Source organism: Vicugna pacos, chromosome 16 (genome assembly GCF_048564905.1).
Source record: "Vicugna pacos chromosome 16, VicPac4, whole genome shotgun sequence".
Classification (NCBI taxonomy): Eukaryota; Metazoa; Chordata; class Mammalia; order Artiodactyla; family Camelidae; genus Vicugna; species Vicugna pacos.
This window is the reverse complement of record NC_133002.1, coordinates 35907172-35922972: the sequence shown is the minus strand read 5'-3', so window position 1 is coordinate 35922972 and position 15801 is coordinate 35907172. Positions and strand designations below refer to the sequence as shown.

Below are 15801 nucleotides of genomic sequence, written 5' to 3'. Positions count from 1 at the left end.
GGGGCGTACGATGGGGAGCCTCCCGGGAGCAGGCTGCCTCGGGTGGGGTCGCCTCTTGGTTTTGGCCGGGGGAGTCCTGGGGGGCGGGGGCAGGCGCGGGGCGGCCCCTCCTCCCTCGGGCGCAGGCGTGAGGGCCGCGTGCCCCGCGCACAGGTGTCGCTGCCTCCCGGGCGCCCCGCCCGCCGCGCGCCGCTTCCTGAGCGCGCCCCGCCCTGCGGCTCGGCCCGCGGCGCCGGCAGCAGAGGGCCAGGTGCCGCCGCAGCCCGCCCGCCCGCCCGGCCCTCGCCCGCCGCCCGCCCGGCCGCCGGCCGCCCGCCGCCCGCCACATGCAGGCCGCCGCCGCCCTCCCCGAGGAGATCCGTTGGCTCCTGGAAGGTAACGCTCCGCCGGCCCGGGCGCCGCCGACCCCACCGGGAGTCGCACGTGCCGAGCCGGCAGCAGCCGAGACGCCAGCGGCTCCCAAGGCCGGCCTTCCCCGTCAGCTCCCTCGCCCGCCACCTTCTAGAACCCTGAGGCTGCCGGAGCCCTGACTCTGGAGAGCCAGCGGTTCATCCTCCGGCTCAGGGTCCCTCTCACTCTCCTCATTTCCCACGTTTTCTTTTTCCTCAGGGCGCCTTCACTTCCCACTTAACCTCCAGGCTTCTGAGCAAGTTCGGGCCAGGTTCTTGGTCGCCTGGCCTCCGTGCTGGCCTTCACCCTGTGCCTGTCTCCTCGGGACGCCTCGCGTCCGTGGGTTTCGCGCCCGTCCCTCCCCAGCCCAGGCTCCGTCTGTCCCGCTCACGAGGGGACCTGGACCTTCCTGCTTAGCCATCCCGGACCTCGAGGGGCAGTGAGGGCTCCCGGGCTCCCGCCAGCCAAGGTCTGGGCGTGGACTCAGCACCCAGACCCCAGGCCCGCTTCACCCGCCTGCGGACTCACCGGGGCCACTCGTGCACCCGGGGCCGGCTGATCCCAGTATTACATCCCTTCCCTTTCCAGAAGCGCCCCACTGCTGTGTGTTCACCCTCAAACTGTAGTGCCCTCGCAGTCCTTGTAAGAGTTAAAGCCGTACTCACCAACACTCAACACTCTCTGCTGTAACACTCGAGAGACACGTTTTGCTAATGGGCAGTGTCATCTGCTCCACTCACACTTTTTCTGCTGAGAGTAACTTGCTTTTCCTGTAACTGACCTTTCTGGAAGGATGGGGACCTGGAATCTGTGCTTGCATAAGGGTCCCAAGAGGAAACTGCTCAGAATTAAGCCTTTTGGCATCCATGTGACAGTTTTGACACATATTTAACAGATGGCCTGCTTTGGGCAGGTCATATTTTTGGCAAGCAGTAATTTTTTTTTCCAGTTTCTCTCAATTTAATTGGTTTTATATCTCCATTACCTTGTTATCGTGGTATAAATGCTTCATAATCAAATATTTGGCAAGTCCATTTGGTCTCTGTTTGTAGGACTGTTTCCATTCTGGGTTGCTTCTATGTAAAAGCTGTCAACTAGGTATTTCTTCTGAGGTGAAGTTTCCAAAACCCATTTTACATATGACCTGAGTGAATCTAAACTTCCAGAATAGAAAAGTATTTGCAGGGTAAAAGAGCATCATCTGGGTTTCTAAGAAGCAGCAACCCAGCCTTTCCCCTCTGCTGTTGGTTCAATAATTTGAAGTGTAAAGAGAGGCTCTAAGTGGTTTCTAGGAGAAAAGGAACTGTGGCAAAAAGTTTCATTTTCCCCTTGCAGTTAAAGGTATAAACTGATTCCTTTTATTGGTATCTGTCATTTGTTGAGAGGAAACCTATTTTACAAATTCGTTAAACTGTATTTCCGTTTTGTGTGTAGCCTTGGTAGAAAGTTCCTTTTCATTTTCAGAGGCTTGCAATGAAATCCACTTCTTCAGCATTTTTGATGTGCAGTTCTTTATTGTTTAAAACTGACACTTTGGTAAACAACTCATTTCTGCACCTGCCACCTTCCTTTAGCTTAGATTATTTTCTTGTTAGCTGACTCTTTTTAATTGAAGTCTTCAGATCTCCTCCTAAAGCAGAACCTTTGTTTGCTGACAAGTAGAGCAGGGTATGAATGGAGATTAATTGCATGTCACATACTTCTGTATCAAACTTGCTGTGTCTTAACAATCTCTGTTCGTTGGTGCTCAGGTCTTTAGAATGTACAGAGGAGTCTGAGATTACATTTTAAGGAGCTTCATTGGTTAATGTATTTCTTTAAGGCTTTTTTTTTTAAGTTTACAATTAGAGTCTGCATCTGAAGTAGAGAAAAAATTGTGAAAGTGGGATTCAACTAATAATTCTATTGAAAAATGTTAGAAGAATGTGCTTTTGAAAGGTTCATGTAATCATAGCAACATATTGGTTGTAGGTTTTGTTTATTATGGAACACATTCTCTGGTGTAGACCAGCAGAATTATTCATTGTACTACAAATAATTTGTAGATATTAGAAACCCATAATGACTATCAATTTATCATCTGTTGCTGTTTGTCTCCCCCCTACACACACACTTTTTAAGGGTAACTGTTGACAATGAGAAAATATATAGGTCTTGATCTCTATATCGTCAAGCAGTGGAGGGAGTCACAGGGTGAGAGATCTGCCACTTTAGTGCTGCCACAGGCCGTGGGGGTGGAGTTTCCACAATGAATTACTACTTTCATAAACCAAGGCATAAACATTTGCACAGTGATTTAATGCTGGCCATCACAGCCATAACTTAAGCATTTATTTATTTATAACTACGTGAGCATAAATGACAGGGGCGTTTTTTGACATAATGTGTGTGCTTTAAAAAATAAAATATGCAAAGCTCTGTGAAAAGCTTATACCAAATTTTGCATAATGAAGAAGGGAGCAGACATTCTGAAGGTCTAAAATTAATTTTGTTTAAGGATAAAATTTTAAACATTTGAAAATGTTTCATTTGACCAAGAAATTCCACTTCTAGGAAACTGTGTTACTGAAATTAGAAGACATGAGATATATATACAAAGATCCGTGCTAAATGTCCATGAGTTGGGAAAAGTGGGGCAGTGGTATGAGTAAATTATCCATCTTATGGAATATTTTGCAGCCATTAAAAAGATTGTGGTGGATCTGTATATATTGGCTTGAAAAGTGTCCATAGCATATTTTTAAGGCTGAAAAGCAAGGTGCACAATAGTATATATAATATCCTGTTTTTGTTTGAAAACAATAACAAAATCCTCCAAAAACCCATATATTATATATGTTTGTGTAAGCCTCGGAAAGAGTAAGAAAGAATATACTCTAAGCTCTTAAAACTGGTTTCCTTGGAGGGGAGTGAAAGGGTGGGAGAGAGATTATTAATTTTATTTCATGTATCTTTGTGTTGTTCAAGCTGTGATGATGACCATGTATTACTTTTGTAATCAGGAAAAGGCAACCAGTGAGATTGTTTAAAAGGAAAAGGAACAAAAGACAAATAAATGCTTGGAGAGGTCAGAGTTTGAAAGGGCCATGAATTTAGGGTTGTGATTATGTTTTTCTCCTGTTAGCCCTGGTGATGTGTGGAAGGTGAGGATTTTTTTTTTTAAAACGCTTTCTTGGATTTGGGGCAAATGTTAAGGCAGTGACAGGTTTCTAGAGTAACTCAGGAAACAGCTTCCTCAGATAGACTCTGTCAAGCTCTCATATAGAAATAGTAACTAGTCCATATCAGCCGATAAATACCTTATAGATAAGTAAAATGAAGGGCATTTACCGCCTTATTGAAAGAGGAGGAAATATTCAGGGTCTGTTTTCAAATAATCAGGCTTCAGTTGTGGAAGTTATCTTTTTGGTTTTGTTTTGTGATAATGACTCTGAAAACAAAAACAATGGAGTGCTGGCAGTTTGCATAATCTGTGTTTCACAGATACAAACATAATCAGTTTCTTCCTTGTCTTTTTAGCCCCACTTTTGAAGTCAGAAGCACATGAGGCAAGTGTGAAGGAAGCAGGCTAAATATTTCTTCAGTTCACAATGTGTCCTGTGTGTTGGAATGGGGTACTAACTTTACTCTAATAGCTAATGGGTCCCAACTATCTACAAGGGACCTAAATCCTGCACAGAATATGGATTAAAGCCAAAATAACATCCACAATTTAGCTGCGTTTAGTAGCAATTGCTGCATTAACACTGATTCTGATATGCCTATGCTTACTTATTTTTAAACTTCCTTGGAAAGCAGCAGTCATTAATCATTTCCTTCTAGATTGTCTTCCAGATTTGTATTGGTCGATGTAGCCAACCATAAAATCCTTTTCAATATAGTAAAACTCCAACTCTGTGGAACTTGTAGGCGTGAGTTGCTCTGGGTAGCTGAGGATACTCCCTTTAAGCATTCTAACTTTTTATTATAAACATTTGTGACCTTTTTCTTTTTTTTCTCAAATGCATTAGGAACTTTTCACCCTTCCTCAACCAACCGGTCTTTGTTCAAAGGGACCTCACTTGAACACTTTAACTAAGAGTTGTTATAGTGAGTATCAGTTATCATACTTTAAGGAAATACATTGAGTTGTTTATGGATGTGTCTGCCATAACTTCCCCTGGACTGATTTGTGAATGTTTATGTCTGTTTTATATTTTAGTTTTTGTCTTTTTTCCCCCTACTGTTAGGCCAGGCCTGTGACTTTGCCCTGATTTCAGTATATTTGTACTCCCAGTGCTATTGGGACATCAGATAAACAAGTTTGTTGGAATTAAGATGCATAAAAGAAAGTATGAAGGGCTCTTGTGATAAACATAGTACCCAAACCTTTAGGCCTTTACTTTGTTTTTTGTTTTTTGTTTTTTTTAACATTTTTTATTGATTTATAATCATTTTACAATAGTGTGTCAAATTCCAGTGTTCAGCACAATTTTTCAGTCATCCATGGACATATACACACTCATTGTCACATTTTTTTCTCTGTGAGTTATCATGACGTTTTGTGTATATTTCCCTGTGATATACAGTGTAATCTTGTTTATCTATTCTACAATTTTGAAATCCCAGTCTATCCCTTCCCACCCTCCACCCCCCCTGGTAACCACAAGTCTGTATTCTCTGTCTGTGAGTCTATTTCTGTCCTGTATTTACACTTTGTTTTTGTTTGTTTGTTTGTTTTTGTTTTTTAGATTCCACATATGAGCGATCTCATATGGTATTTTTCTTTCTCTTTCTGGCTTACTTCACTTAGAATGACATTCTCCAGGAGCATCCATGTTGCTGCAAATGGCATTATGTTGTCGGTTTTTATGGCTGAGTAGTATTCCATTGTATAAATATACCACCTCTTCTTTATCTAGTCACCTGTTGTTGGACATTTAGGCTGTTTCCATGTTTTGGCTATTGTAAATAGTGCTGCTATGAACGTTGGGGTGCAGGTGTCATCCTGCAGTAGATTTCCTTCTGGATACAAGCCCAGGAGTGGGATTCCTGGGTCATATGGTAAGTCTATTCCTAGTCTTTTGAGGAATCTCCACACTGTTTTCCATAGTGGCTGCACCAAACTGCGTTCCCACCAGCAGTGTAGGAGGGTTCCCCTTTCCCCACAGCCTCTCCAGCATTTGTCATTTGTGGATTTTTGAATGACGGCCATTCTGACTGGTGTGAGGTGATACCTCATTGTAGTTTTGATTTGCATTTCTCTGATAGTGATATTGAGCATTTTTTCATGTGCTTTTTGATCACTTGTATGTCTTCCTTGGAGAATTGCTTGTTTAGGTCTTCTGCCCATTTTTGGATTGGGTTGTTTATTTTTTTCTTATTGAGTCGTATGAGCTGCTTATATATTCTGGAGATCAAGCCTTTGTCGGTTTCACTTGCAAAAATTTTCTCCCATTCCGTAGGTTTTCTTCTTGTTTTACTTCTGGTTTCCTTTGCTGTGCAGAAGCTTGTAAGTTTCATTAGGTCCCATTTGTTTATTCTTGCTTTTATTTCTTCTAGGGGAAAATTTTTGAAATGTATGTCAGATAATGTTTTGCCTATGTTTTCCTCTAGGAGGTTTATTGTATCTTGTCTTATGTTTAAGTCTTTAATCCATTTTGAGTTGATTTTTGTATATGGTGTAAGGGCGTGTTCTAGCTTCATTGTTTTACATGCTGCTGTCCAGTTTTCCCAACACCATTTGCTGAAGAGACTGTCTTTATTCCATTGTATATTCTTGCCTCCTTTGTCGAAGATGAGTTGACCAAAAGTTTGTGGGTTCATTTCTGGGCTCTCTATTCTGTTCCATTGGTCCATATGTCTGTTTTGGTACCAATACCATGCTGTCTTGATGACTGTAGCTCTATAGTATTGTCTGAAGTCTGGGAGAGTTATTCCTCCAGCCTCTTTCTTTCTCTTCAGTAATGTTTTGGCAATTCTAGGTCTTTGATGGTTCCATATAAATTTTATTATGATTTGTTCTAGTTCTGTAGGCCTTTACTTTGTGACATATACTTTGTGACATGCACTGTGGCTGCTCAGAATCTTTTTTGCTTGATGTTTGATGCTGGGTTACCTGTTAGATAGGTGAGGTTACTGTTCAGTTGAATTCTGGAAGAACTATGACTATACTTCTATTTCTTTTTTTTTTGTCAAAATTTTTATTATAAAAGCAATAATGCTCATTGTAGAAAATTTGGAAAACACAACAGTTGTCAAATTTCTATGTATTTCTTTCAGTTATTATTATTTGTACATACTTTAAAAGTTGGGGCATATTGTATATATAGTTTTGTATACTTATTTTTCCACTTACAGTCTTGAGTTATGGTGTTGCTATGGTCTCCTGAGCATTTTCTTAGATCACTAAGTTTCTTTTTTCTTTTGGGTGTCTTTAAGTTATACGTCCTGGTTTTATTCCACTGGTATTTTTACCCTTATAGCTTAAAAAAAAAAAAGTCCCTTTGATTAGCAACATTGAGACTGAGACACTGTCTTCTGGCTCTTTCCTCCAGTGTGAAAAGTGAAATTGCTGATATAATCTGAGATTTTTAGACTCAGACAATTATTAATGTTTTAATTATGTATATTAGATTATAAGAATTATTTTTTGATATTTGCATACTACTTTAAAACCATAGCTATAATAATAATTTTCCTTTTTAACTTGTTTATTGCTTACTTTTTGTACCATGACTTTTTTATTCTTGAACTCTTTATCTCTTAAATATTTAGACTGTGCTAAAACAGTAGCCACTAGCCACATGTGGCTATTTAAATTTAAATTCACTAAAATTAGATAAAATGAAAAAAACCAGTTCCTCAGTTGCACTATATTTCAGCTGCTCAGTAGCCACAGTGGCTACTGTAGGGAACAGTGCATAAAGCCCTAATAGATGATGTTCGAGAATATAATGCTGAATTTCTGATACTACACTTACTGAGCCCTTACAAGTTTGAGTATGTGTCTGTCTAGTTTCATATAAACTTAGCTGTGGCCATGAGGTTCGAGGGTCATACTCTTCCCCTTCCTTCCCCTTCCTCCCAACTCAACCTGTAGAAGTTCTACCATTATCTTCTGGTCTTCAATTTTGTGGAGGAGAAGTCTGATGCCAGCCAGATATGTATATTTTTTATAACCCATTCCTCCTATTGCCTGCCTGCATGTTCATAGGATATTTTTCTTTGCTCTCAAAAATGTCACTGGATAATTTTAAGGTTTTAGACTTTTTAATAATTTTGCCTGGTATATAGTGAACTCTTTTGATTATAAGCTCAGATCTTTAACTTGGGAACATTTTTTTCTATTGTCATTGCTTCTACTCCATCTGTTTTATTCTGTCATATTGAGGTTTATGTTATAAATATTGGGCTCCTGATCTACTCCCTGTGTTTCATCTCTTTTATTGTCTCATCTGTCACTGACTTCATTATGGTTTTAAATTCAGCATTTATTTATTTTTTAAAAACTTCCATGTATTTCCTCATCACTCATTGTTTTATTTTTCATTACATCTGTAAATCTGGGCTTATAGACATAATGCCTTTTTGAATATTGAAAATATGATTAGAAATTTTCTAAACATATCTATTCTTTAATAATAAATCTACTTCAGAAAGAGATTTTTTTTTTTAGTTCTTCAAGAAAAAAATTTTTTTGAACTTTAATGTTTTCTTATAGACCCTGTATATTTTCTTTGTGTTAAGTTTACTTAAAATCAAATCCTGACTCTGCCGCTTTCTTACTACCTGTTCGACTTTGGGTCTTAGTTTTCTCAGCTATAAAATAGCGATAATTATAGTAGCCATCTCATAGAATTTATGTGAAGAATAAAGGGATGACTATTGGAAAAGAACTTAGAATAATATCTGGAATGTATTACACACCATCTGTTTGGTAAATAAAATTTAAAAAAATTTTTTTCTTTGAGAAAGTCCTGTTGGTCTCTCTTTGCAGTTGCCTGGCCCCAGGAAAACACCTAGACATGGCCTTTTTCTTGGGTTGGTGGTTCATCCTTGCTACTCTAAATTAGGGGAGGTTTGTATGGTTTCTTTTAGGATCTTCTCCGTTTTCTTCTTTCTTTAGTTCAGAGGCCAGTGGTCATGTCTATGAAAAACTTCATGGAGGAAGGAGAGAGGAAGTTAGCGTCACTAACTTCACTAACTTAGGAAAGACACGCGTTCCTTACCTTGTTACAGAATGCTTTGTATTTGTGTGTGCTTGTGTAAAATAGTATTTTTGCATTACTTCTCAGTTGAAAACAAAAAGTAAATGCTTAATTTCCCCCTTTTCTCTTTCTGTTTCAACAAACAGAATTTTTTTTTTAATTGGTAGATATATTTTAGTTTCATTGTGGTTATAGCCTAGATGTTAGATGGGCTGCCCAGACCTTTTGAACTCTAGGCAAGATCTACTCCCCACATTTGGAAGTTCAAACATCTCCTCAAGATCTGGGTAATTCTCAAGGGCCATGCATTTGGAGGGTCACCTTTCCTTCAGGGTCTCCTGCTTCCATGCATGCTGTCTGTAAGCCTAAACTAGTGATTCCCAAATGGGGTAATTTTGTCCTTCAGGGAACATTTGGCAACACTTGGAGACATTTTCTTTTGTCACAACAGGGAGGGTGTTATTGGCACCTAGTAGGTAGAAGCCAGGGATGAGCCTCAGTTTCCTACAATGCATAGGACAGCCCCTGCAAAAAGAATTATCCAGCCCAAAATGTTGGTAGTGTCACAGTTCAGAAAACATATTCTTGTCTTCAAGTTCTACAAAAGCCTACCTACATGTAGCCCCTGTGAATGTAGACGACATCACTGGAGATTCAGGGGGTGCAGGGAGAGGGAGGAGGGGTTTCCATTTCAGTAATGCAAACGATTTCAAATTGAGTATTAGGCATTTCTATTCCTAAACTCCCTTTTGCCACTCCAGTCATCAGACGGTGCCCTCTGGCCTTTCACCTAATGTAGTTCCCAGCCTTATGCCTTCTCAGTGGCTCCTTCTCCCTTTATCCTATTTGGAGCAAAACAAAACCAAAAAAAAATTTTTTCCTTTGTTACATGGAAAGGCAGTTTAGCTGTCTGTTTAGTGATTTAGGTTCCCACCAACACCCACACACAGAGAAGTAAGTTACTTTCCCAAACAGTGTAGTTCTCTTCCTAAGAGGAATTCTGGTGCCAGCTATTAAGATTATAATATTTTTACCTCATTACGTAAGTGTAATACTTAAATAATTTTTAATCATTTTAAATATAGGAAAAGTAAGTTCAAGTTTTACCATCATCTGAGAATCTTAACATATTGACATACCTATCATAGATCTAATTTTTTCACGTTATAAACCATTACACCGTACAGAAATCCTATAATTTCTGCTACATTTATTCATATTTATTTCCCCTGTGTTTCCAAGTTCATTGCTTGCTTTTCCAGTTTGTCAGTGCTGCATTATAGGTTAGGTGATTATAACAGATGGCTTTTCAGGTTTGGAGTCTTTGAGTTCCACTGCTTAATTTTACTATCTAGCTTTTACATGGAAGATAGGACAGATGTGGGCTCAGAAACAGAGTGGTCCTAGCATCCAGAGAGCAAGCTTTCCTGAAGGCTTATGGCTTTGATAAAATCATTTATGAATTACTTAAATTCTCATCTAGGGTCTCCTCCTAACATTGTTGACATTCTAATATTAGTTATATATTATAGGGAAATAAAATTTGTATTCACTTAATAGGAGCTTTACTAAAATGTATCCAATGGCACATATTGATACATACTTAAACCAATATTGTAGTTGAGTTGGAATTAAGTAAGGTACTGTATATTATATATCAAGTATGAGAAGTATGCTGTGATACTTAGATAGCTACAGAAAATATCTCTTAACTGTGCTATAATAAACATCCTTAAAAATCATTCTACCTCTAAAATAAAATTTCCTTTTTGATAACGCTGTGAGCCTCTTCATCCACTGATCCCTTCCTCCCCTCCTTTCTTTCTTCCTTCCTAGTACTTTATTAAGGTATGATTTACATGCATAAATGCACTAATCTTAAGTGTTACAACTGGATGACTTCAATATATTTATATACCTGTGTGACTACAACCCAGAACAAGACATAAACATTTCTATCTCCCTAAAAAAGTTTCCTTTCCAGTTCTGGAACTTCATAAATCAGTATGATCTCTTTTGTGTCTCCTCAACATGCTGTTTTTGAGATTTATGCATGTTGTTCTGTGTATCAGTTTTATTTTATCCTTTTGCTAAGTACTATTCCATTATGTGAATATTCCACAGTTTGTTTATCCATTCTTCTGATGAACATTGAGTTGTTCAGTTTTGGGTTATTAGGAATATACCTGCTAATGAGCATTCTTGTGTAACTTGTTTTGTGAACATAAACACTCATTTCTCCTGGATAAATATCTAGAAGTAGAATTGCTAGGTCATAGGGTATGAATATATTTAATTTTATTAGAAACTCCAGTTTCCCAAAGTGATTGTACCTATTTTACACTCCCACCAACTATATGAGAATTCCAATTGCCCTATATCCTCACCAACACTCGATATTGTGGTCTTTTTATTTTTAGACATTTTGGTAAGTATATTTTTATTGTAGAATATTTGCACAACATAGAAGCATATAGACTACTTGATTTAGCCACAGCAATCAGACAAGAAAAAGAAACAAAAGGTATCCCAATTGGAAAGGAAGAGGTAAAATTGTCATATATGCAGATGACATGATATTCTATAAAAAAACTCTAGCGACTCCACACAAAAACCATTAGAACTAATAAATAAATTCAGTAAGGTAGCAGGGTATAAGATTAATATACAGAAATCTGTTTTATTTCTTTACACTAACAGTGAACTATCAGAAAGAGAAAGTAAAAAAAAAATCCCATTTAAAGTCATATCAAAAAATAAAATAAAATACCTAGGAATAAACCTAGCCAAGGAGGTGAAAGACCTATATGCTGAGAACTATAAAATATTGATAAGGGAAATTAAAGATAATTCAAAGAAATGGAAAGATAACCCATGCTCTTTGATTGAAAAAATTAACATTATTAAAATAGCCATACTACCAGAGCAATCTACAGATTTAATGTGATCTCTATCAAATTACCTGTGACATTTTTCACAGTACTAGAACAAATAATCCTAAAACTTATTTTGAACCACAAAAGCCCAGAACTGCCAAAGCAATCCAGAGGGAAAAGAACAAAGCTGGAGGCATAACCCTCCCAGACTTCAGACAATACTATAAAGCTACAGTAATTAGAACAGTGTGGTATTGGCACAAAAACAGACATATAGATCAATGGAAAAGCATAAAGAACCCAGAAATAAATCCACACATCTACAATTAATCTTCGACAAAGGAGGCAAAAATATACAATGGAGAAAAGACAGTCTCTTCAGCAAGTGGTGTTGGGAAAGCTGGACAGTCACATGTAAATCAGTGAAGTTAGACTACTCCCTCACACCATACACAAAAGTAAACTCAAAATGGCTTAAAGACTTAAATATAAGACGTGATACCATAAAACTCCTAGAAGAGAACATAGGCAAAATATTCTTGGACATAAATTGTAGCAATAATTTCTTAGGTAAGTCTCCCAAGACAAAAGAAATAAGCAAAAATAAATAAATAGGACCTAATCAAATATAAGCTTTTGCACATCAAGGGAAACCATAAACAAAAGGAAAAGACAGCCTACAGACTGGGAGAAAAATTTGCAAACGATGCAGCTGACAAGGGCTTAATTTCCAAAATATACAAACAGCTCATATAACTCAATATCAAAAAAACAACACAATTAGAAAATGGGCAGAAGACCTAAATATATATTTCCCAAAGAAGACTTACAGATGGCCAACAGTCACATGAAAAGATGCTCAATTATTAGAGAAATGTGAATCAAAACTACAATGCTGTATCACCTTACACCAGTCAGAATGGCCATTATAAAAAAGTCTACAAATAATAAATGGTAAAGAGGGTGTGGAGAAAAGGGAACCCTCCTGCACTTTTAGTGGGAATGTAAATTGGTGCAGTCACTATGGAAAATGGTACGGAGGTTCCTTAAAAACTGAAAATAGATTTACCATATGATCCAGCAAACCCACTCCTGGGTGTGTATCAGGAAAAGACAAAAAGTCTAATTTGAAAAGATAGATGCACACTAATATTCCTAGTAGCTCTATCTACAATAGCCATGACATGGAAGCAACCTAAGTTGTTATCCATCAACAGATGAATCGATGAAGACGTGGAGTGTATATATATACACACACACATACACAATGTAATATTACTCAGCCATTAAAGAAAGAATAAAATATTGCTATTTATAGCAACATGGATGGACCTAGAGATTATCGTACTAAGTGAAATAAGTCAGACAGAGAAAGGCAAATATTACATGGTATCACTTACATGAGGAATCTAAAAAGTAATACAAATGAGCTTATTTACAAAACAGAAGTAGACTCACAGACATAGAAAACAAACTTATGGTTACCAAAGTGTGGGGGGAGGGGTAAATTAGGAATATGGGTTTAATAGATATGCACTACTATATATAAAACAGATAAACAAGGAGTTACTGTATAGCACAGGGAAGTATATTCAGTATCATGTGTTAATATAGTGGTAATGTATATATATAACTGAATCACTTTGCTATATACCTGAAACTAACACAATATTGTACATTAACTATAATTCAGTACAAAAGAAGAAGAAGAAGTGAGTAGACTACTTGATTTTTTTTTAACATAGCAGTGTTGGATACTTTTCCATATGAATCTATGTATATATTCATTTATATATAAATACATATATTCTTTTTAAACTGCTGCACAGTGTGTCCAAATTTATTTAACTCTTCTCCTATTGATGGATGTTTAGATTGTTTCCAAATTTTTTGTATTTCCACAGTGTTGTGGAGAACATACCTGTATGTGCATCTTTGTGGTACCTATGCAATTATTTCCTTAGGGTAGATTCTTAGGCTCTCAAATGAAGATTGCAGATGTGTTAATCCTAGATTTGTAGTTTGGTCAGTAGTTAAATCTTAATCCAAAATACTCTCTGTGCTTTAGTTTCTGATTTTTGTTTTCTCTGTGCTGTGAGTATGTAGGTATTGTCATTTTTTTTCCCCTACGGAAGGTGGGAGAATTAAAAATAAAAACACCACACATTTCTTGGGTCACGAGGCAGAAACAATCAGCAAGTTGAAGCAAACCACAACCAGAACATGCTGACAATTTCTCTATTGTGTACTGACAACTTCCTGCAAGCCTAAACAAAGCTGGTGGGTATGATTTTAGCCTTGCCAACAAATTTTACCTCTTAACAAAGAGCAAAAAATATATGCCTTAAGGATTACAGTTAATTGCCAGATCAAAAATTTAGGTTTATCTATCTCTGTTTGTTTGTTTGTTTATTTAGTGGAGATACTGGGGATAGAACCCAGGACCTCCTGCATGATAAGCACACACTCTACCACTGAGCTATACCCTACTCCTAGATCAAAAATTTAATGCAAGGTTTAAAACAAGTTCTAAGCAAACTAAAAGTCATTTTGTCCCCATTATGATACTTTTATTTAATTGGTGTGAAAATAGGCAAGACAAGGTTTCTATGAAGACTTCCATTCTTAGAGTTGGAAAATTAAACACTAAAGTTTTAGAGGGTTGATTTTAGTGAGATATTTAGGAGAGTCACCACAGAAATCCTGATGGTCTGATACCTTCAGTATATCTGTGAAAAGGAATCAGGAATTATTTTTGTTTGTTTGTTTCTGCCAGAAGCTGTCAATGAGACTTTATAGAATTTGGATCAGCAACCAGGCTGGTATTTCTGTAAAAGCAGCAGTATGTAACTTAAAGGAGTAGTTGTGACATTTAATTAAATACCCAGATAAGTAGAATACCCGGATATCTAGAATGAAATGTGGTCTTCTGCTATGTTCAAGGTGAAGATTTTTTTTGGTTTGGCGGGCATAGTTTGCTAGGCACTGCAAAGTGGGTGGGCATAGTCTGTTACTGGAAAGGAAGTCTTACTGTTAGTGGTTTACTCATGAAAGTCCTGAGGATGATGCAGGTCTTTACTCCCTGCTTACCTCCATCGATCCAGACAGAGGACTCCTGAGATGTGTCCCTGGGAGTTGTCCCTTCTCCCCTTGATCTCCCCTTCTCTTCTCCACAATCCCAACATTTTCTGCACCCCTCCCTTCCCCATACAGGCTCCCACCTCCATCCTGGAGGGGTAATGTTTCATCTTTAAGGCTTTAACTCCTTCAAAGTGTTCAGAGTGTAGCATCTATAAGATAAATTAAACATTTTCTTTTTAATTAGAAAAAATGGTAGGTATCATTGAAAATTTAAGAGATGAAGCTGAAGTAGCATCCAACTCCTAGAATTTCTTTTTTAAAATCAGTGGATGGAATGTTTTCTAATGTTTACTTAAGTATTTTCTTTTAGAAACATTGTCTTTATGGGGAAAAGAGCCATTTTTTAAAGTTGATTCCCGGGCCAGCTCATTTTAAAAAACTATTTTATGGATAATTAAGATGACGTATTCTCTAATAAAGCTCTTGAGGGCATTGATGGCTGAGGCTGGACAAGAAAGGACCATGGTTCCCATAGATTACGGTTGGAAGCTATGTGTAATTTTTTTCAGTATGTATTTTGGAAATTTATCTCAACTCCCAGATAAAGCAACTGATAGCTGCCAACAACTTACATGTTCACCCAGTAAAGGGCATTTGTTTATCTGGATTTTAAACTTAACTGTGTGTCATGTATTTTTTAAAAAATGATTTTGCAAGTATGTTACCTAGAGGAGAATACTATATACATAATATTTTGATGGGGAATGATCTTCCAACTTGAGACTCCAGAAACTTTTTTGTTCTGAAGCCTGGGCCACACCCCCTTCCACTGGCTTCCTCTTTGTTGGTGGGAACACACCCTTTATCCCCTGTTCCCTAACTCCAAGCTCTGGTGGTGGTGTTATGACCTGGGGAATGACTCTGGTGGGCAGGGCTGGGGTTAGAGCTAGGTTGGGGTTCCTAGGATTGGGGAAGAGAATATTTAATGGGCCAGAATGAGAGGGAATGGACCTCACCTAGGAGGGAGGTGAGAGCTGGTGGAGAGACTCAGAGGGAAAGGAGAACAGAATTTCCTCTCCTGTCCCTCTCTTCCTTTCCTGTCTCCTTTTCTCCAACTCCATCTCCTATTGAGGGTGTGCTTCCAACAGGCTTGTAGGTACTATGGTAAGAGGAGGGGGCTCTGAAATGGAGTGAGGAGTGATGACAGAAGTCAGCAGACGTTTGTTGAAGTGAAGTGGTAATAGCAGCAGCAAGAGAAATATTTC

At 38.2% G+C, this 15801-nt stretch overlaps 1 protein-coding gene across 1 annotated transcript in view; it reads left to right on the top strand.

The window, feature by feature from the left end:
• Nucleotides 1-265: 265 nt before the first annotated feature.
• The window catches only part of SKAP1 (src kinase associated phosphoprotein 1), a 257324-nt gene continuing 241788 nt past the window's right edge, over nucleotides 266-15801 (top strand). The window contains exon 1 of the mRNA XM_031686090.2: nucleotides 266-375. Within this exon, the coding sequence (XP_031541950.1) occupies nucleotides 327-375 (49 nt within the window). The 5' untranslated portion in view covers nucleotides 266-326. The remainder of the gene's footprint in view (nucleotides 376-15801) is intronic.